The sequence below is a fragment of the Folsomia candida genome, unplaced genomic scaffold (assembly GCF_002217175.1).
Source record: "Folsomia candida strain VU population unplaced genomic scaffold, ASM221717v1 Fcan01_Sc010, whole genome shotgun sequence".
Taxonomy (NCBI): domain Eukaryota; kingdom Metazoa; phylum Arthropoda; class Collembola; order Entomobryomorpha; family Isotomidae; genus Folsomia; species Folsomia candida.
Window position 1 is genome coordinate 3,437,618 of NW_019091202.1, and position 21,268 is coordinate 3,458,885.

Genomic DNA, 21,268 nt, shown 5'->3' on the forward strand with positions numbered 1-21,268 from the left:
CCGATGAGACAAGTATTTTTGAATTGATCTTATGACGCTTGAATTTTGTCGGTAACGCGGTTCTGTTTTCAGGTACGGCACCCAATAGAATTTATTGTAAGAGGAGACATTCATCAATGCCTTATTAACAAAGTTTTGACATGGGGACCTTGAAACGTTTGAGAATCCCGCACAATTCAACGACAGCCACCGACCAGTCATCATTTTTGAGTGGAACGTGTTCGAAAGCCAGAATGATGACAAGGTCAAGGTGGGCTGGATCTTGTTATACGAAACCAAAAACATTTCGGGGTAATTGGTGGCAAAAATTTCCTTAAATTTCTTCCAAGTTGATGATTCAGTCAGGAAAATAATATGGCCCGGAACATCTTTTGCTGAAATAGAATGTCGATAAAATAAGTCAAGGAGAGGATTTATCAATGTTAGTTTTCGAGGAGGTGCCGTCTTATTTAGAAGAGGAGCTCGTGTTGGTCCCGTCACGTCGAGGAAGGTCTCCCCGAAATAGGGGCGTTCTGGATTCAGAATTAGGAATGCGAGACAGGAATTCTTTGCGGTGTGCTTCAACCGGATGTCGTTCTTCTTTGGGGTTATCTCTAATCCGAGATCGTGATTAAATTTTATATCCGCTTTAATATTTATAATTTTTGCCAGGTAACCGCGAGAAATTGGGTGTGTCTCATACAGAGGGGGAGGTTTTGGGGGAGTCGTATTATTATGTAATGAATTGTTATGAAAGGCTTCAATTATGATGAAGCAGTGTTGAAATGCTGCCAAAACGTTGGATAATGTTGTTTTGAGACTGGTTGCGTGACATTTTGTGGGGTAGAAGAATAAAACACGGAGGAAATTTATGAATATGAATTTCATTTTTATGAATGTATTCGTTCCTGATATTTAGAAATCGTTGGATGAAAGTGTAGTGTTGAACAATGTCAGGCTAAGTACTACATATGTAGCTCGGCAATATTCTTGCTTTAGTAATGTAAAACTTACGACGTTTAGTGAATGAATATGTAATTTATCACGATCGTCATATACAAATATAAGTGTCCACTGATTGATGGCTGGTTGGGTGATATGTCAATTTCGAATTTGTATGAAATGTGTAGATTTTCTGAATAATTAATTTTATTGTGCTTGTGCCATAAGTATTTTTTGATGACGATACATGTCAACTATATGTAAATATATAGCCGATAACCCATGCATTCGTACAAGTACATACTTATGTATGCATGCAAAGTACACTATGCTCAACGATTAATAAAGTTTTCTTCAAAACGTTGACGTAAACTGAGATGTCAAAACTGTCGTTTTACTTGTCTTATATGTAGTTAACTGTTATGCAGCATATGTAAGTGTATACCTACATAGATATGTGCATATATGTGTACATATGTACATAGATACATATGTACATATACATATACATATATGCGTATTTTATACATGATACATTATGATCAGGGGCTTAAATGTCTCGCTACAATGGAGAATTTTTCAACGGGAAAAATATGTAAGTTTCCATTGGTAACTGAAGTTTTACCTCTGAAATTCGCAATTTGAAGAATTTTGAAATTATGTTCCACCAGTATTGATACGTATGTATTTAATAGAGATGAACAATCAATAAAAATTCCAAGCCCTTGTGACTAATGGAGATTTATGTATTTTTGCCTTTGTACAGGTTTCATGCAACACTCCAGCCAGTTGTGTTTGTGACGAGTGTACGTATCCATTCCTGGAAAAACTTGTCCATTTACCAAGTAGTTGATATCATTATTGCAAGAAATTCATGCATCAAACACAATTCTGATGTCAAATACAACAACATCTTTGTTAAATACGTATGAGACTGGAACCAGTTTTTCCAGGAATGCCTGCACACGTCACAAAATGAGATACGAACCATAGCAATTTATTTGCAACTAGCGTATAGCCCGGCCAAGGCCGGGTTCTAGGGTTCCAGTGGGGGGTGTGCCCAAAGCGAAAAATCCGTCATACTATACTTTAAATAATTCCCAGTGAAGACTTTGTCATACCACATACATACATCAGAGTGAGGGTTTGCCCAAGTCATGCTGCATTTTAATTAACCTGGTCACAGTACAATTTGATTTCCCCCTGTGGGAGTAGTTGAATAGCTAATTACTTAAATTTCCGTCGCGTGGGAGTAACTGCAGAGCTAACCATTTATATTCCCACGCATCACACTCCCGTTAAGTTCCATAAACCCCGTTATCTTCTACAATTAACGCCAAGCTATTGACGGATTCCGATTCAGCGTCAAAAATACATTCGAATTGATATGCTACATCACGAATAAGCCATATTTGGATACCACGGTCACGGCAAGGTCACGGGGGGCTCGGAGGTCAAAACCATTGGCGTTGGATTCAGGGTCAAAAATACATTCGAATTGACATGCAACTCGCTGTGGGTTGAGTTTCTCAAACTAAAATAATTAATTAATAGTGTTTATCAAGATCACTTATCATGATAACCACTAATTAGCTATTAATGTATATCATGATGAGTGATGTCGTGTATCATACATCATGTATGTATGTGGGGTAGCAGCATGTACATGTGCATGCATTGTTCTGCATGCATTCATGCATGCATTGCAGTGTATGCAGTTGCTCCGCTTCCTTCTTTGTCTTCTCTACTGGGCAACTTGCATCGCTCCCCAGACAGGCAGGCAGCCAGGCAGGCAGCCAGGGATCATACTACCACTTTATTAGTGTGGATATTTGCATGTGCATAAGTATTTATTTACACGTGTCCATTTTGCCATCTTTCCAAGAAATTACTGGTTTTTCAGGTGTGTATAAATATAATCCACTCCTAAGTAAATTTATTCATTTAATTTCTGTCTAGCTATCAGAGAGGAATTGCGATTAATAAATCTTTCCATACTTTTTAAGGAATTTTGTCGAAAATGAGACAAGAAAAATCAATGGGATGTCTTCTTATTTCTATTTTTTCTTATTTCTGTGTCGCCTATCCGGTAATAGTTTGTGCAAGTCAAACCGCCCCCACAATTAGTGTCCAATTACTTAATTCACCTGCAAATAAGGCAGAAAATTTTACAACGGAGAAGAATGATTTAATAATTGTAGAAAAGTCTGCAGCCAACCCGTTCGACTCGAAAGGAATGGAAGTCACTTGCTCGGCACGATATCCAGTTTCGCTTGTGTTTGAAGGTGTTGGGGTAAGTTATTTTGGCAATGATTATGTATTTAGGACTTGAAAAGAAAGCACATTTGTACACTCTTAAAAATAATGTTATCCTTTCGGAAAATAAATGCACTCTTAATTTTATATTTAAATAGTTGCCTAAATATGTAGGTATGCTAAATCCAGAGTAACGCTACCTTGACCGGTTTTAATAGAGTACTTTTAAGAGTTTATGATTAATTGGAATGTTACAAGTTTAATTTTTTTAAATTAATTATAAATTCTAAATAACTGAATTTATACCAAATCGAGGGTAAAGTTAGATGTGTAAAGAGTAAAGTTTGTGCTCGGTTTAGTGTACATAGTTTGCTTAATTCAGATTTCAAACGGGTAAAATTATTTCTAAGAGTGTATCATTACTTTTAACAGTAATTACGTAAATATGTCTACTAATTTTGAAAAAAAATAATTTTTGCAGGATTTTAATTTCCTGTCAGGAGGACAAGGTTCGTCTGACTGTGCTGAGAAAAACGGGGAATTGTGTATCCCAAAATATTGGATCCGGAAAGACATTGCCGGACTGAGGAGTGACCATACTGGAAAATTTGTGTGCAGTGGAAAATCGCAAAATAACAATTTGACATCCTCCTTTTCAATCTATGTTGAAGGTGTGCAAAAATATTTTATGCATAATACACTGTTAAAAGTGTGCAATAGTCGGACAGGTATTGACTTCTCGGTAATAAAGTTACTACTGGTTGGTATTAAAATTTTACCATTTCCGTTTTTCAAATTTTTAGAGACGGTATACATAATTTTAATATTAATCGGTGGCACCTATCGATACCTGTCTGACTAAATTTTTAACATTGTATTAAAATTCGTTGGAATTAGTTATCAAAGAAAAATAACACCATGCATTTCTATCAATTTGACAGGTAATTCGCATCCCTTCGTCCGACAGAGGGGTGGCAACGTATATTTCACTAATGAGACGGAAGCCGTCCTTCCGTGCCTCTCGTCCATCCCGAACACTACCGTAAGTTTGGTCAAAGTTGAAAAGGATGGCGAAACTATGGAAGATTTTGCGGAGTTCAAGTACCACGTCGTTCCCGGGGAAGGGGTCAAATTCGCATATGCGGAGGAATCTTACGAGCCAGGAACTTATTTATGTTTAGCGTCCTTAAGGAATAGGACGTATTTTGCGGAATATAATGTTAAACGGTTGGATGATGGTGAGTTTATTCCTTACACTCTTAGAAATCCGGTGTTAAAATAATACAACAAATAACTCAACCTACATACATAAGTGGTATTGATAAATAACACGGTCTACTAATACCTCGGTATTAAAGTTTTACCGTATCTGTAGCAAAGCCTTATGGAGCAGTGTAATTTTAATACCAAGCGGTAGCAATTTTAATACTGCGAAATCTATTTCTATGTATGGAACTGTACAATATTTCTAAGAGTGCAGCTCATTTTTTGCATATTTTTTGCGCACTCTTAAAAATAATGTTACCCTTTTGAAAATTTACCTGAATTCTACATTTACTCTCCACTTATTGGAGTGACAATAGATTGCTAATATTTTTGTTGTATTTACCAATAGCATGTACCAAATCTTGCCCGGAACTGGGTACAACTTGTGAGAAGAAAGGAAAAACAGAGGCTTGCGTTTGTGCCGCCGGATTTGAGAAAGTATTACTTCTCGAGGGCGGTTTTCCTGAGACAAAGTGTGTCCGAAAATGTGGCACAGATGAAGACTGTCCAGCCCACTTGGTGTGCCAATTAACCTATACGAAACCTGAGAAGGTGAACACATGTGTAAATCCGTGCTACTCGGCGCCCTGTATTGGTCATGATTGTAAAGTGGAAAATCGAAAACCTGTCTGTAACGTGCAGATAGGTTCGGCATAGCTGGAATAATTGTGTATGTGTGTGAGAGTGGAATAAACTATGTAATTATCGGTTCTTTATTAAATACATATTTATTTTTATATGCTTATTAAATAGAGAGACATGCTCAATATTCAGAATTCTTTAGCACCAAAAGACACAAACATAGAGAATTTATTGAAGTCATTCAATCTTTACCCTTCTAAACCTTACACGTTTAAAAATTATTTATAAAGTATTTAAATCTAAACATACATAGGTACATAGATATGTAAGTAGAATGATAGTACCCAAATCCAATACATAAGTTCGGTAGAGAAAGTGGACTTTATATGTAACTTTGATACTTCATATTCTTCAACAAATACATATTTGTCATAATTTGCTCTAATAATTGCACCGATGATAAAATAGTTATAGTGCTAGTTAAGTGGTTTTGCTAGTATCAAAAAATGTTCAGTCAGAATATAAATATGTAGTGAGATAACATTGAAGGACGGGGGTCACCTTTAGCACTTCTAAGGATCCAAGGTAGCTAAAAAAGGTCTAACCTTGGGCCCTTCGAAGTGACCCCTCTCCTTCCATGTTATCCCATTACATATTTATACTCTGACCACACATTTTTTCATACTAGCAAAACCACTTAACAACAGAGTTTTGAATTAATCGAGATTAAGCAATGTATTGACATTGCAGAGATTAAAATTAATATTAAGATTATACATTTATTAATTAATTAGACATTTATTAACACATTGGTTAATCTCGGTTAATTCCTAGCTCTGCTTAACAAGCATAATAATTATTATGGTAAATTTATGTATATGATATCCTCAAAATTTAAAGGCCCCTTAAGGTACCGTTCATAAATTATGTAATGTGAGAATGGGGAACGGGGGTTAAAGGTTCCAATGATATAGTACCTACGCGATACATGTAACGGTAGAGGGCAGGGTGGGTGGGGGGGGGGTAAAGAAAATCCTAATTTTTGCTTTACTTAATTTATGCACGGCCTCTAAATATAACGAATATTCAGAAAGTAAACATATCCATTAAGAAGGAAAATAATTTGCAAAATGAAATATACAATTTGGAAAATGACTTCTTAATTTAGTTTCCACATCAGGCGAAATTTCCGAGTATAATGTTAACCTAGTAACTCCCGGATTAATCAGTGTATCACCACCTTTCCGAACGATATCACCTAACCCGTTGTCGGTCGGATTTCTCAATTCTAACGATTTCAGTTGTTGCATCCTTTGTCCCGAAAAGTTTATAAGTTGACAAGGAAAAATGGCAATGTTCAGATTCGCAAATTTTCGCAGATTTGGCATAACCGGTAATTTAATATCAATTACGCCGTCATTTCCACGATTCCAGCATGCAATTTGCTCAACGTGCAGGAATTTAAATGAGTTCGCAACCTGTGCAAAAATTTGGGACAATTCTGCAAGCTAAAATTCGCAGATCCCACAAATTTCAGTGCTACATACAAGGTTCCTCTTCATTGCCAGATTTGGCAACCAATTTCCCTGCAGTTCTAATCTCTCCAAATTAACTGCAGAATTCAGCAAATTTCCTTGATAAGTATTAACTTCCCCCATTGTTTCTAACTTCATCGACGTCAGCCTTGGTCGCGGGCGAATTTGAAAATCCAAAATTCCCTTACTGCCAAAACCTTTAGCAACGCTGTCGGTAATGGTTAAATGCAAATATTTCAAATTTTGAAAATTTGTCGGGTCATCCAAAAGTTTGCCGAGGTCGATAAGCGTTTGCGCAGTCACGGCCATATAATTAATTTCGCGAAGTTGTTCCCCGCATGTGTTCTGTAGATGGGAGAGATTTTCTAAATCGATCGGACAAAGGAAATAATTACCTCTTCGTATCGTTTGAAGAGTAATACTTCGTCCCAAATTTGGATTCATGTTAGAACAGAAAGCCCCAAATTGTCCGTATTTTGTTCGGATTCGTAACATTAATCGGTCCTGGGAGAGGGCGACATCGTTCCAAAAGTGGGATACGAATCGAACCTCTTTGAGGGGAGTGTAGGCTAGTATTTTTTCGAGAATCTGTAAAAGTATAAGGTTGAGTTTTACTACATAAATAAAGTTATTACTCAAAATTAATTGACAATGTAGGTAATTAATTACTAATAACTTATTTCCACCAAGTATATACATATGCTTGCATATGTATATACTTGTATCGAAATAATTAATTACACAAGTAATTACTTTTCTTCATATAAATAATCATGAAATAAAATATGTTTATTGATAAATATTTATTTATCGATACTCAATTAGACATACGACATACCTAACCTAGGTTTAATGTATATTTATTTAATACATATAATTTACCCGAAGTTAGAATAATATAAACTCACAAGTGGGTTGGATAAGGCTTTCTCCATTCTTGAGGGCAACTGTCCTGACGACTCGTTAAGAATAAAATTTTATGTACATATGTATGTAACTTGATTTCTTTCTGTAGTCCTCAATCTACGTATAACTCGTCAGATACACTTCGTATTTTGTAATTATTTGAACAGAGGTTTAACTAGATGGTATTCGACAATGGCAATTAATTTGTCGCAAATGTGTCCTTTAGTTAACAGGATTGAAAATGTTACTAAATATGTAAGTACATGGGAGCGATCTATGTATGTTTGTAAATATGCAGGTATGCGATAAACCTTGAGTAAAGTGAAAAAAATGCATCCACGTTCATCATCTTTGATGGTATTCCTTCGTAGCCTGAGCATTCTACGCATCTCAAAATAACTTATGACGGTTACGAGATTTTGTAAGTGTCGATAGGTTTTGTCGTTAAAGGTCACGTTATTACGGTTGCTATTTTTACGAAACTTGACCCCTTGTTTTTTCTTGGTAAACTATTGTACGATAGTAGGAATAATAAGAAGTAATGAATATCCTCAATGTGTATGTATTAATACGCATTGATTTAGGCATGTTTAGTATTTACATACATATACACATACGTATGAAATTTTTTAACCCTTTTAACGCTATGTACATAAATATGTGGACAGTGGCCCCGGGTGTGTGAAAGGTGTCGACTTGATGGGTATTATTTCTTGTCTTAAATAGGCTAAATATTCGTGTACATATGCACGCAATGCTAGATTATTAAAAGGAAATAAAAAGAAGCCAAATTCTTGACCAAACAACAAACCTCAAAAGCACTCGTCCAGTTTATTTCGGCAAAAATGGTTTTAATGCTGATACAATGAATGCACTTAAGCACGCAAAGGCCATTAGCTACAGGTAGGACTGCTTAATTTAACTTTTGATTTACTATTAATTATGCACATTGATTATTCATATCAGTATTTACATAAGCACTCTTAATGCGAAACCCGACCCGTCAAAATCAACATGTTAGCAATTTGCACCACACAAAAGCTCAGCATAACGAGAGGGGTCTTCATTTCGATGTAATTACTACCGAATCTTATCTGAAGCGGAGGAATTGCTTTACACCGACGCAGCAAGACCTTATCCGTAGAAAGTGATAACACTCTTGCCATACATTTCTCCGACAGTTGGTTCACTTTTCCGGACAGGGTCCCCACCAGCATGTAGATTGGGGCAGAGTGGAGGAAGACAATTGGAACCATCAACAATCCAGGGTTGCCCAAGATTTGACTTCTTAACAGGAGGAAGACCACGGGAAATACAATGTTGGCCACGGTCGCTAAAGAAAGGAAGGTAGGGAGGAGTCGGAACCGGAAGTTGTCGTTGAATCGGACCTCCAAGATTTTAAGGGAAATGCATTTCTTGATGAAGGACTTGATATTGGTTGGATTCCTAAATATTTATTAGTAATGAAATATTTGCAGGTACTTCCACCGCAACACTCTTAAAAATAATGTTACCCTTTTCAAATGTAAATCGAATAGTTGTGAAATACAGAATTAAGTGAAACTCAATTCTATATAAAGTAAGCAATGCTAAATCCTGGATAAGTTACCCAGGACTTGACAAAAAGTTAAGGTTGTTCTTCATTTAGTTAAGGGTGGAGCTTATCCGTGCCAAGCCGATATATAATTTGTCGAATTTGTAAAACGTCATATTTGTCAATTTGACTAAACAATTTGTCACAAGCCCAATATGACGGACAAATGGGAAATTTATGGGGAGTCTAACTTGTAATATTTGTCAAAAATTTTAATTGCCTGACAAATTGGACAGATTTCTGACATGTCAATTTGTTAATGACGTATCATGACGGCGAATCCCTAAATTTTCTATACTTTACTTAATGTAGAATTCCGTCTGCATTTATTTTTCGACCGGGTAGCATTATTTTTTAGGTGCAGTAACATACAACTGGACGTAGAATATTGAGGGCATTCGTTATTTCTTCGTATCCCCGGTATCGTAAAATAAAATACTTTACGAAGAGAAAAGACGGGGTTAAACGTCGTAAAAAGCGCGTTTTCTTTCGTTGACAAAATCTTGTGCCCCAAACAAATTCTCGTAACCGTCGTATGTATTTACATACACTCTTAGAAAACTGGTATTAAATCATTGCCGGCAGGAGTACATATGTATGTGACTCTACCGGCACTAGTCTTAACGGGAATTACCCTTCAGCAATGTTGTGGTAATGAAAAATTTACCACTCAGGAACAATTTCCTACCAATCGGGTAAGGAGTTATTACCAAATCAATACCAGCACGGAGTATCTACATATGTGACAAGTTATTTTACTACGTATTTAGAATACTTGCGATACGAAGAAACAATTAATACCCTCATTATAACATTTACGACTTTAACATCCTCCTCTGGAAAAGTAGCATCCACACGATTGACAAAAGAAACACGAAACAAATCGCGAATGCGGCGAAGACCAAGGTGACGTAGAGTAGTATACACTGCACTGCAGAAATTAAGCCCCACACGAAAGCACTTTGGCGTATCGTGCAGATTCCATCACTGGAAATGAACAACGAGCCCAGAAAGGGTGCATGGCAAGGGAATAGAATGAATATAAATAGATGGACAATGGTTGTGGTGGGGAGGGCAATAATTATTTGCATAAGGGTAAACCGAGCTATAAAGAAGGTCCATTTTTCGACCGCATCTTGTTTATCTGGGAACAAAACTTATTTAAGAAATTATAAATTTTGAAAGGCAAATAATTTTTCAATAAAATTTATGCTTAAAATTCTTATGCACTGTTTGAAACTTGGTAAAGTAACGGGATTTCTCAATGTTAAAATTATGTATGGGTATGTACCACCGTTTGGTATTAAAAGTATGTTTCGCTCGGTAATGTTTAATACTGGAATTATGAGAGTGCATGGGTACATACAGGGTGGTTTAAATGTCAGGTTACAACGGAAAATTTTTCAATAAGAAAAATTCGCAAATCTCCATTAGTTACCGAAATTTTGTCTCTAAAATTCAACATTTTAAGAATTTTGTCATCAGTGTTCCATAAGTTTTGATAAAAATTAATAAAAATCTCAATCCCAAATCCGTAACTGGAAATTTACGAATTGTTCACAATGAAAAATTGTCCATTGTAAACTGACATTTAAACCAGCCTGTACAAAAACTACCGTAAAATGCTTACCCCTGGGGTCTTTATACAATCGTTCCATTGTAATTATGGAGTTGACCAAATTCACCATATTCTCATCGTCGAGATTCACATACAGTTTAAAAAGGCAAACTATAGCATACACGAAGGTGAGACAAGAACTGACCACGTTCTCGGTAAGTCTAATTTTCCCCGTGATATTAAAATAAATCGCGTTGAGGATTAGAAACACGGCAAAAAAGTAGCATGAGATGCGACTCGATAACATGATTAATTTAGAACGACGAGAGAAATTCGTTTTAATGGTAAGTTTGTTTTTTGTAGAATGAATTCTAGTGAACTTGAAAATTGAACATATTTTAAAGAGATATTCGAAATATGGGAGGAACTGTTCGAACAGAAACATTTCTGCAGGTGGTGAAATATTTCGCAAATCGCTGATTTGCACGAATGTCCTTAACGCGTCGCGAGGATTGTTCTGAATTTCAGATTATCAACTACATAATCAATCTTGTCATTAACCAATTTGGGAAATTACTTATATGAAATAGACTTGTGACTTTATTCTTAATTGAACAGGGTGTTTGAGTGAAGGTGCATATGTGAATGTGTTAGGAATTTTCTTTTTCAAAATCACACAGTCCACATTTACGAAAGTAAGGTTGGCACATAGTTTGTTTTTTAAAATTAATTTCCGATGTATGTTGCGCGTTACAAAAAAACGTTAATATGGCAAATAGAAATTTTTGAAAAAATATGTGAATTTCTTAACTGAAAACGTAACCAAAACCAAGTTTTGGTGATACTCAAAGATAGAGATATTAAGAATCTTGTTTATTAAGAAAAGTTCTACTACCACCTATTTCTTTGAAAAGCAATAAAGTAATTCGCACACAAAAAAACTAATTTTACACGAATCTAACCAAACGATTGTTCTAACTGAAAAAGCAATTTTAGGAATGAGAAGTTTCTCTGCAACACCCTGCTGAAATGCTTACGAAGAAATGTGAGAAACTGATTGGCTTTAATCGGAGGCTTCTGTCTACGATAATTGGTCATGGACGAGACCAATTTCTCTGACATTTGACGACTAATTGGTGCTTGAATTTCGATATGGTAACTGATTCCGTAACATTTCGCCAATACGTAAATACGTATATGTGTGTTTCAAATTGCTTCGTGGTGAATAAAATAATCATTTGTGTATTGGTTATAGTCGTAACTTGCTCTTTAGATAATTAAGATGGCTACTTATTTGCCTCTAATAATTCGGCATTAATAATTCCACACATAAATCCACACCCACCCAAATCAAATGAAGCAAAAGTTTTCTTTTCATGTAGTCTGCATGCTAAATAAATATTTACATAAGTTTTATTAAATACTTGTACATATACTTTTTAGAGTGTATGTAAGCATAATTAAACCCACAAGAAGGCACTGGCATAATTTTTACTTCGTTAAACCCAATGCATCGTGAAAAAAATCGCCGTTTGCACCAGCAAATCTTGCGTGTATTCCCACGCCCAATCGCCATGTCCTCCCAAATAAACCGTGAACTGATTAATGACACCGAACGAATTCAGTTTATCTCTAATCAAGGGCACTTGACTGATCGGCACGAGGGGATCGACATTTCCATAAAAGCCGAGTGTTGGTGTGGAATCGCGGGAAATATAAACCGTTGGGCTAGTCGCGTTGTACAGTTGGGGGCATTCTGAGTAATAGCAGGGTCCAACAAGGTCCAGAAATAGGTCGGCTAGCAGCGGGTTTTCGGTGTAGCCCGGATCTGTAAGATCGCCCGGTCCTACGAGACTCACAACTGCTCTAACATCCTTTGTCTGGCTGTCTCTCGAGTAGCCGTAGAGCATGGATAAGTGGGCGCCCGCGCTGGCGCCAAAAAGGGCAAAGGTCACATTTTGGGTGAAACTGGATTTGAGGAAGGAAATGGCTAAGTGAATGTCTTCAAGTTGCTTGGGAAATCCGGGACTTTGTCGAGTTCCTAAAAATTTGGGGAAATATTCCTTAAATAAATTTCTACACAATATGTAAATAAACTGTGTTAATCTAGCAAAAAAGTTGCGTTATGCGCTATAGCACAATGAAAAATTACACAGCAAAATAACGGTATGTGGTTTGGGACCTTCAACCTCGTTGTAAAGGTCATGGGTTGATCGGTTAAAAAAAATATTGATGAACTTGAATTTATGGCAAAATTTTCTTTAAAATGACGACATATACAAATTAAGTTATTCTTGAGCTTTTGACCGAGTCACAGGGTCACCTTCGAGTTCGACCTTTGACCTTGACCTTAGCGACCCTATGTTCAGACTCGATCAGGAGATTAAAAATTGAAACGCAATGGCGAAAACGACCTTAGATTACATATATTGACGCATCTTAGAAATATGTATCTTGTTTAACGACGAACGGTCGTACAGGTAAGCGGACGGACAAAACGATCACAAAAAGCGGCTCACGTCACTTCAAAATTTCACAAACCTAGTCGATACTCCATATTCGTGATGCAATATTCTGGCAGGAGTGCCTGTAAGAATGGGACCCACGCCGCCATATCCGCCTTCTGTCCTCCACCCCAGGCACCCCCATGAATTAGAATGATCACTTTGGAAACCCTCCCCAAATCCAGGGATGGCAGGTACACATCAATTACCTGCGCTGGATCGGGGCCATATGCCAAATTCGGGATTGGAACCTGACCTAAAATATGTATGTATTGTCACTTAATTCTTGAATTATTTACAAGATTTAATAGTTTCTTAATAAACTGTTTAATACCATTCATTCCATCGAGGCAAATTATTGCTGCGATGATAACAAAATATTTCTGGATAGTCATTGCTAAATATTTTCTGAAATTTACTAAGCAATTATTTTTTGTACTACTACACGGATGAGATGACAATGCTGCCACAAACTGCGTACCATGATACTAAATATAATTTTTAAGTGGTTTAAGGTGTGGTTAAGTATTTATCAAGCAGGTTGTGTAACTTATCTCAATTTCGCAATAGTTTCATTGTCTGGAATCACTTGACACGCGTATGTATGTATGTAGCTTGTAGACATACATATCCATATTTATTTATCAATATGCGAGAATGTTAAGCATGTTATCAATTCGATCGAGATTAACAACATTACCCCAATTTTCAAAAAATATGTACTGACCGAGTCGTCAATGGTTTTATTTGCAATGTATATTGTGACGTCTCATGTTTCCCTAAATATCAAGTTAAAAATAATATAAGTAGATATGCATAATCCAGCCTGCGTAAATTATTATCTACATACAAACGCTAATTAACTAAATGATTTTTGAAACCGCGCATATATTAATATTTGTTCACATCCCATACATACTCATTTTCCCAATTCATCCGGAAATGTCTGTGTCCGTCATGGTGGCCCTTTTCGGTAAATTTGGCATTATTTGGAAAAATAAGCCTTCTTTGGGCCACAGTACTTTATTAATGTTTTCCTTCGTGTCAAAATATCTACATGAAATATTTTCTTTAGCTGTGTCTTAAAGCGGCATTTATAAAACCACCCCCACCCCCACCCAAATCCACCCCCACCCCCACCTAAATCCACCCCCACCCCCACCTAAATCCACCCCACCCCCACCTAAATCCACCCCCACCCCCACCCAAATCCACCCCCACCCCCACCCCCACCTAAATCCACCCCCACCCCCATCAAATCCACCCCCACCCCCATCCACCCCCACCAACACCCTCATCCACCCCCACTTCCACCCTCACCCACCCCCACCCCCATCAAATCCACCCCCACCCCCACCCCCATCCACCCCCACCCCCACCCTCATCCACCCCCACCCCCACCCTCTTCCACCCCCACCCCCACCCCCTGCCACCCCCATCCACCCCCATCCACCCCCACCCCCATTTCTAAGAGTTTATATATTCAACTAAAATTTAGTGTGGAGTCGAAAAGTAAATTATGATTAAAATTTAGGAGGGTTGAATGTCGAAATTTTATAGGAACAGCCTACACTGTTCGTCGTATTTGGTGCCAATTAATACTACACAAACTAACGTTAGTTAATGCAAGAATTAGTGAAAAATAGTGTAGCATTCTGGCAAACATGGATTTATAAATCAATCCTGGTTCGGGCTGAACAAAGCTGTACTGATAGGTTTTATTATTACACATTGTTTATCAGTGTTGACAATAGGTGTTAAATAAGTTTAATAAAGGTTATGGAAATTGCTGCTGGTTTGCTGTCTATACTAATTATATATATTGACCTTATTACATTTGCATATGCAGGAATTTTAAACAAGACGGTATATTGAAGCTTTTAAATTGAACTTAAAATTTGTTTGTAAAAAGTTTTTTGTATAAAAAAGTTAATGTGGAGCAACTAGCCCTTGTACGTGGGAAGCAGTAAATGCGATGACTAATCGCTTAAAGTTAACAGGATTGGGCGAAAAATGCAACTCGATAAATGTCGTTTAATGTCATTTGACATATAGCATCGTTTGTCTCTCTACTACCTGATGGACCGGCCGAAGGAATTGTGCACTTTGTCGTTAATGGAAAAATTGAGTCGACTACTGGAAGTACGCTATCTTCTGTTTGCTGGAAAACTGATAGACCATACCACAAAAATTCTCCTCTGAATAACATGTTTGACATGCAAATACAAATAAAAAGTGATAATAAGTGAAGCAAGTGGCAGAAAAAGTAGGATGTAAAGTATGATGTAGCCGTCCCTTTATAAATAGAGAGAAATTTCACCGTAGAAGATGTTGATGCTTCTCGAATGTCTTCACTAGCATTTTCTGGTGGCAAAAGATCTTCTAGTCGTCCATCTTCCATCCATGACCACATCCAACCAGGCAGTAATAAAATCAAGGCCTGGACAAGAGGTAGAATCCAAATAAATTTATATATTCGATGATGATTCACCTCGACCCCAGGGTGTAGAGGAAGCACGCCAGGACTTATTTCAAATGGGTCTGTAATTTATTACGTCTGTGTTTGAATTCATACATATTACATAATGTAGGAGAGTACAAGTAGTAAAAAAAACCGTTACAAACTTCGGTATGTAGCCGTATGAGTTCCAGAATTGTAACAATATGCCTCGACGTAATCAAGCCCACCATGCTTTCCATGCAGACAGACAATTGGTCTTCCTGTATAGTTACAAGTATACTGTATGCTATAAATTTGTGCACATTAACAATAAATTTATTTTTGACGAAATTATTTGAAGAATTTTTTTGCTAATAAAATTGGCGTGCTAGTAGTTTGTAGTATTGTAATTCATGGTATAATTTTTCTACAGATTAGTGTCGAATCATTTGAAACTTGCGACATGTAAATGTAAAATAATCCAGATTATCGGAACAAAATAAAGCTGTTGTACGTACCATAAAATTCTTTACCGGACATAAACGCAGTCATTGAAACCAAAAAAACTGGGAGCCATTTCGTAAAAATCCTGTAGAATCCATGAGATATTTTAGGGCCTGACTGTGACACAAGGTCACGAATTAGGGGAATACTTTCCATGATTTCAATAAAATTAAGCTCCTTAACTTTTATTTGGTTCCAACTTTAAAGCTTAGAACTTTATTGGAAAAATTTGTGTGCATCTAACACTTGTTAGGATTATATACTACGCTTCAATGCACTAACTACTGATTAGATTTAGTAAATCCTACAAAGCATGTCAGCCATACATATTCTAAGAGAATGTCATCAATAAGTATTTCATTAATTAAGTATTAAGAATGCAGCCAAGATCATTTTCAAACTCAAAACATCCTCAGGACGCCATGTAACATCTTTTTTGCTGATTTGAAGTTAGGTTCGACATAACTGGGTTCCGTGGCAGTAAATCCACCAAACTGATTCATCTCCTTCGTCATATGTGAATTCACTGATGGCTTAAACAATGCCCTCGCCTGCATAATGTGTTCCTGTGTACGAAATGATGAATCATTATATATATTAATAACATAACGGATGACATATTTTATTACCATTGTAATTCGCAATAGGTGTGCATTCTTCTGATTCACGTCTTTATTATGACACGGAGGCAAACATATCCATGATGCATTTTTTAGTAGAGTTACGATATCGCTTCCAGTGAACCTGTAAATCATATGTATATCATGTATTAAACACACGGTTATGCACTTCTATTTGTTGTGAGGAGGAGCTTAACCTCGTGGCTCTTATTCTATGACCCAGTAACCCTGTCTCACATTTGTTTACCTTACATCGAATGGGGTGGTTCGAGGGGCTAGTGTCCAAGAACTACGGGACGGGGGGGAGGTCAAGGAGCACCTCATATGTTTCTTAAAAATTGGTTTTCAATATTAATTACCCTTCCGTTAGAGAGGCAAGTTTTTTAAAGTCTGCTAGAACCAAGGTGTGCAATGTATCCTCCAAGTAGTATTTAATGAGATTCTCTCTTGTGTCCACATCCGGCATGATATGTATTTTCTTCTCCAATCTCCGCAGTAGAGCTTTGTCTAACTTTGATGGACAATTAGTTGCCCCTATAACAACCACGCAGGAGCGATCAGATACGACATTCATTTCCTGCAACAACTCAGTGAGGGTCCCGTCACTTGCTCTGCTCTCTGATCCATGCCGGGCGCCTCCCACACTGTCAATCTCATCAATGAAGATGATACTGAGAGGGTGTTCTCTGTGAGAACCGGTGGCTTTCGGCACTCGGAAGGTCTATGGTTCGATCCCTCATATCTCGGCAGCTGGGGCAGCCCTCCCTGGGTGCCAGTTACACACATTGTAGCTGGACACTCAGTAGAATGGACTGAGCATGCTGCCTTTCCGTGGCAGTATTCGCGTCCAAAGGGGCATACATTCAGATTGAATAGGCAGTGGTGGGTAGAGGATAGGCGGAGTGGGACTGGCCCCGTAAGTGCAGGGGTGAGTGGTGGTGCTTACGGCAAGCCGGCGTCTCTTCCTGTCTTACTATCCTTAAATGGTTTCTCGATCCCCATATCTCATCAATAGATATGGGGATTATACCTGAGCAACTAGATAGCCACTGTCATACGGTGTAAGTAAGAGGATATGCAATAGATCTGATGGATGATCTGAGCATTGGGCTCCTCCAACAAGAGGAGCCCTCCTCCCAAAATACAGAGGGTGTTCTCTGGCCTTGCTGAAAATGTTCTTAATAAAATTTTCAGACCGGCCATACCACTCCGATTTTATATCTGATCCCCGAATGTTGAAAAACTGTGCCCCAGACAGTGAAGCAGCCTTTTCCACTAGTAAAGTCTTCCCCACGCCTGGAACTCCAAATAGTAATATTCCTCTGTAGGGTTTTCGAATTCTTGATTCAAACAGCCATGGATGCTTCAGTGGCCAGACAACTGCTTGTTCTAATTCCTTCTTTGCTGCTAAATGTCCGATGCAGTTTTCCCAAGACAAGGGTTTCTCCACTTCTTTTCCTGTAAAAGTTCCTCCTTCGTCGTATTCTTGATCATTTCCGCAGGAGATATTGGAGGCCTGATCGCTGCAATTGGTGACTGGCGACGTACACGAACCGGAAGGTGTACTATTACCAAGTATAATTACGTCATCCTAGAATTAAGTTTTTATTTAGCAGTGATAAATATCTTAAGAGATGGGAGGTATAGAACTATATTGTATAGAAATATATTTTAATTTACCTCGGATGTGTCAGAGGCACTTGCATTGGTCATTTTCTCATGGATAAGTTCGCGCACATGATTAAGTAGCACCGATATGCACTTCTCATACATTTCGAGTGCTACAGCAGGCTCATCTTTTGCTAATTGTCTGGCTTCTTCTATTATCGAAGATGCAGATGCCTAGGGTAATAAATAATCATATTTACATGCAAAGCCATATCTCAAAATGCATGAATTAGTTTTGAAATACATAAAGAAACATGCAGCACTTTGCATATTTATCTATACATATATACTATTGGTACTTAAGTGAATATTAATTTTTTGCAAAAAATAAAAAAGGGCATTGCCGTAAGAATTCATGCATTGAACCACAAAGTTATAACATATTGAACCTTACCTCAATTTCTTTCCAATCTTCTTCAGATGTAGAATCCATGTTTACTTTGTTGGTGATGCTGACTTTAATTCAATTTTTATTCGCACAAATAAATATGTTTACTTAAACTTTAATCACGAGTGAAAATACTCTGTGTAAGTAATAATTCGTAGTAGACTGTCTCGATGAAATTCAAGGCAATTGTCTATACCCACGATTAATCTGTTTCATATTTTTGTGACTTCATTTTGAAATACTCGTGCTTGGAACCTTATGTGTTACATAAGATAGGATATACTTCATATGCATTATCTGCAACGGAATGCATTCCACTTTGAGTTATTGAAATTATGAATAAGAACAAAATATATTTACATTTAACTAGATGTGCAAACTTTGCATTAATGTTGGACTAGAACTACGTGGAGTAGAATGCATATGAAATTTTTGCATGCAAGAATAATTTGTGGCAGGCCAATAATTTTGCTCCGTCGGTGTAATGTATACAACAACAAATGAATGTAGCACATATGGATTCAAGTCTGTGTCCGGTCGTTTTACAATTCGTTTCGATTATATTTATAATTGAAGCATTAGTGCATATTTAGGGGTACATTTCATGCATTTAATAAATTCTAGTACAGAATATAATTGCATTTGAATTGAGAAGTAGAAACAGTACTCTTCGTAATCGCTGAAGATACAGGCTAGTTATTCAAGCTACAAGCTTTTTTCATGAAATTCTGAAAACCGTGGAAGGAATAAAGTTAACGCAAGTCTTGGTTGATAGTGGTCTTATCCATAGAACTGAAAATGAGTGAAAATAAATTTGCGTTTTCAAAAAAAACCTCGTCTGCGAGAAATAGAGCTGAATCCAATCAGGATCAGGTGGAGGAAGAAAGGTCCATATCTCCTACAAGGTCAGATAGGGTCCATCGACGTAGTCAAAAGCAGTCGTCAAAAACTCTTGAACCAGGGGGGAGCCAGAGAAAACACAACATCTCTAAAAATTTATCCCAAAGCCTTCAAAATATTTCGCGTAAATCTGGAAATGCAAGACATCAAAAACTTGCAGAGAATGAAGGAGAGAAAAATCAGAAGTCCAAAACAACGTCCACCAAGTTTAGTGATAGTTATAAGGAAAAACTTGGACGAACGAAATCACTCTTCACAATTCATGAGGATTCAAAATATAAGGGAAAATCCAGTACTAGTTCGATGAACCCAAGAACTAAATCAGCAAAAAATATATCACAACATAATGAGAAATCCGAAAGTCTTAAGTCAAACACTCGATTTACCAGGGAGAGGGACATAGGAAGTAGCGATGCACAATCACACTCAAGTATTGAGACACATACGAAAGGTTCCACTTCCGATCGTTCTTCTGTGCAATCAGATAAATCAATTAAAGAAGATAGTTCTCCTTCTGGATCTGGGTCTAACGAACGCGTTGTCAATCCGCCCACTGCTTTCCAAGCCAAGTCAAAGTTATATTGTACTACCAACTACCAAGGATGCAACATTGTTCAGAAAAATATTTGAAAAAGTTAACAAATCCAAAGTTTCAATGGTGGCAGCCCCCAATCCTGCAAATGAAGAGGTAAATAATTCAGATATTAACAACTAGATGTTAGTAGAAATTGCAAATTTAAATTTAAGGTTATGGGGCGAAATTTACAAATTGAAATTTTCAAAATCATTGTTGGCAACTGTATTTGCTACACAAATGATCAAGAGTTGACCCAAATATGCAGAAATAAAATCCCCAAGAAATTGAATTTATATGCGTCAGAAGAAAAAATTAGGATCTTTGGTTTTAGATTTTTCTCGAAATTTTGATTAGATCCAGCTACAAATCGGGTTTACCTTTTCTCTAGGTGTACGTGTACCAGGTCGATAAAACTGGGGCGATGTATTGGCGTGCCGATGGAAAGAGTTGGAAGAGTATCCGTTCCAAAAATGTGGGCAACTTAAAGCTTCGGCTATTCCAACTTCTTTCCAATGGATCCAGTGTTCAGTTTTTCAGAAGTGAATATACAGTCGATGGGAATCCTGGCTATGTCCTTGGATTTTACAATGGCGACTTTAGGTACAAGTCTGCTGTGCCAGCAGCACATGGGAATACAAAACGCCCTGGATGTTATGCAGGTGACAGGGCAAGGCGATTACTTCATGGAGATTCTAGTCCAGGCAAGACTCCAGTGAAGGCGTTTATAAGTAAAGGTAATGTAGTTAATCACTTTCTCTCCTGAGTCACGCATATTTTCATTATTGCTAAATTTTTAGACCCGGAAACCCCTCAGTCACAAGGCAAGGGAAAGAATGTACAGGATGACGATGACGATTATGAGGATGTAGATGATGGTAGTTACAAATGAAATTTTGCACGAGGTTTTGTTTACTTTTAAATTATATTTGTTTTGATATTTTGTAATAGATCGAACTGAATTTCCATTTGTTACATCACATAAAAGTGCTAAGAAAAATCTTTCAGAGACGCTGCAGTCGACAACCATGAAACCAACCGCTGTATACAGG

At 37.3% G+C, this 21,268-nt stretch overlaps 3 protein-coding genes across 3 annotated transcripts; 1 reads left to right on the forward strand and 2 right to left on the reverse strand.

Annotated features, from left to right (window-relative positions):
- Positions 1-2,860: 2,860 nt before the first annotated feature.
- LOC110854522 lies at positions 2,861-5,219 on the forward strand. The gene is made up of 4 exons (XM_022102959.2): positions 2,861-3,214; positions 3,659-3,848; positions 4,119-4,415; positions 4,793-5,219. The coding sequence occupies exons 1-4, from the start codon at positions 2,942-2,944 to the stop codon at positions 5,098-5,100; spliced, it is 1,068 nt and encodes a 355-aa protein (XP_021958651.1). The 5' UTR covers positions 2,861-2,941; the 3' UTR covers positions 5,101-5,219.
- Positions 5,220-12,009: 6,790 nt separating this feature from the next.
- On the reverse strand, positions 12,010-13,594 carry LOC110854646. Its single transcript, XM_022103113.2, has 3 exons — positions 13,457-13,594; positions 13,160-13,378; positions 12,010-12,659 (listed from the first exon to the last, which is right to left on the reverse strand). Exons 1-3 carry the CDS (start codon positions 13,515-13,517, stop codon positions 12,118-12,120), a joined length of 822 nt encoding a protein of 273 aa, XP_021958805.1. The 5' UTR covers positions 13,518-13,594; the 3' UTR covers positions 12,010-12,117.
- Positions 13,595-16,467: 2,873 nt separating this feature from the next.
- LOC118436819 (protein SUPPRESSOR OF K(+) TRANSPORT GROWTH DEFECT 1-like) lies at positions 16,468-18,787 on the reverse strand. The gene is made up of 7 exons (XM_035855448.1): positions 18,749-18,787; positions 18,367-18,528; positions 17,717-18,277; positions 17,274-17,451; positions 17,046-17,220; positions 16,696-16,810; positions 16,468-16,632 (listed from the first exon to the last, which is right to left on the reverse strand). Exons 1-7 carry the CDS (start codon positions 18,785-18,787, stop codon positions 16,468-16,470), a joined length of 1,395 nt encoding a protein of 464 aa, XP_035711341.1.
- Positions 18,788-21,268: the final 2,481 nt, after the last annotated feature.

Coding starts and splice junctions, on each gene's coding strand:
- LOC110854646 (XM_022103113.2), bottom strand. CDS start 13,517: ATGACTATCCAGAAATATTTTGTTATCATCGCAGCAATAATTTGCCTC. Junction 13,379..13,456: donor TTGCCTCGATGGAATGAATG/GTATTAAACAGT, acceptor TACATATTTTAG/GTCAGGTTCCAATCCCGAAT. Junction 12,660..13,159: donor GAATATGGAGTATCGACTAG/GTTTGTGAAATT, acceptor CCAAATTTTTAG/GAACTCGACAAAGTCCCGGA.
- LOC110854522 (XM_022102959.2), top strand. CDS start 2,942: ATGAGACAAGAAAAATCAATGGGATGTCTTCTTATTTCTATTTTTTCT. Junction 3,215..3,658: donor TTGTGTTTGAAGGTGTTGGG/GTAAGTTATTTT, acceptor TAATTTTTGCAG/GATTTTAATTTCCTGTCAGG. Junction 4,416..4,792: donor TGTTAAACGGTTGGATGATG/GTGAGTTTATTC, acceptor ATTTACCAATAG/CATGTACCAAATCTTGCCCG.
- LOC118436819 (XM_035855448.1), bottom strand. CDS start 18,787: ATGGATTCTACATCTGAAGAAGATTGGAAAGAAATTGAG. Junction 18,278..18,366: donor GTGCCTCTGACACATCCGAG/GTAAATTAAAAT, acceptor ACTTAATTCTAG/GATGACGTAATTATACTTGG. Junction 17,452..17,716: donor GTGGCTATCTAGTTGCTCAG/GTATAATCCCCA, acceptor ACTGGCACCCAG/GGAGGGCTGCCCCAGCTGCC.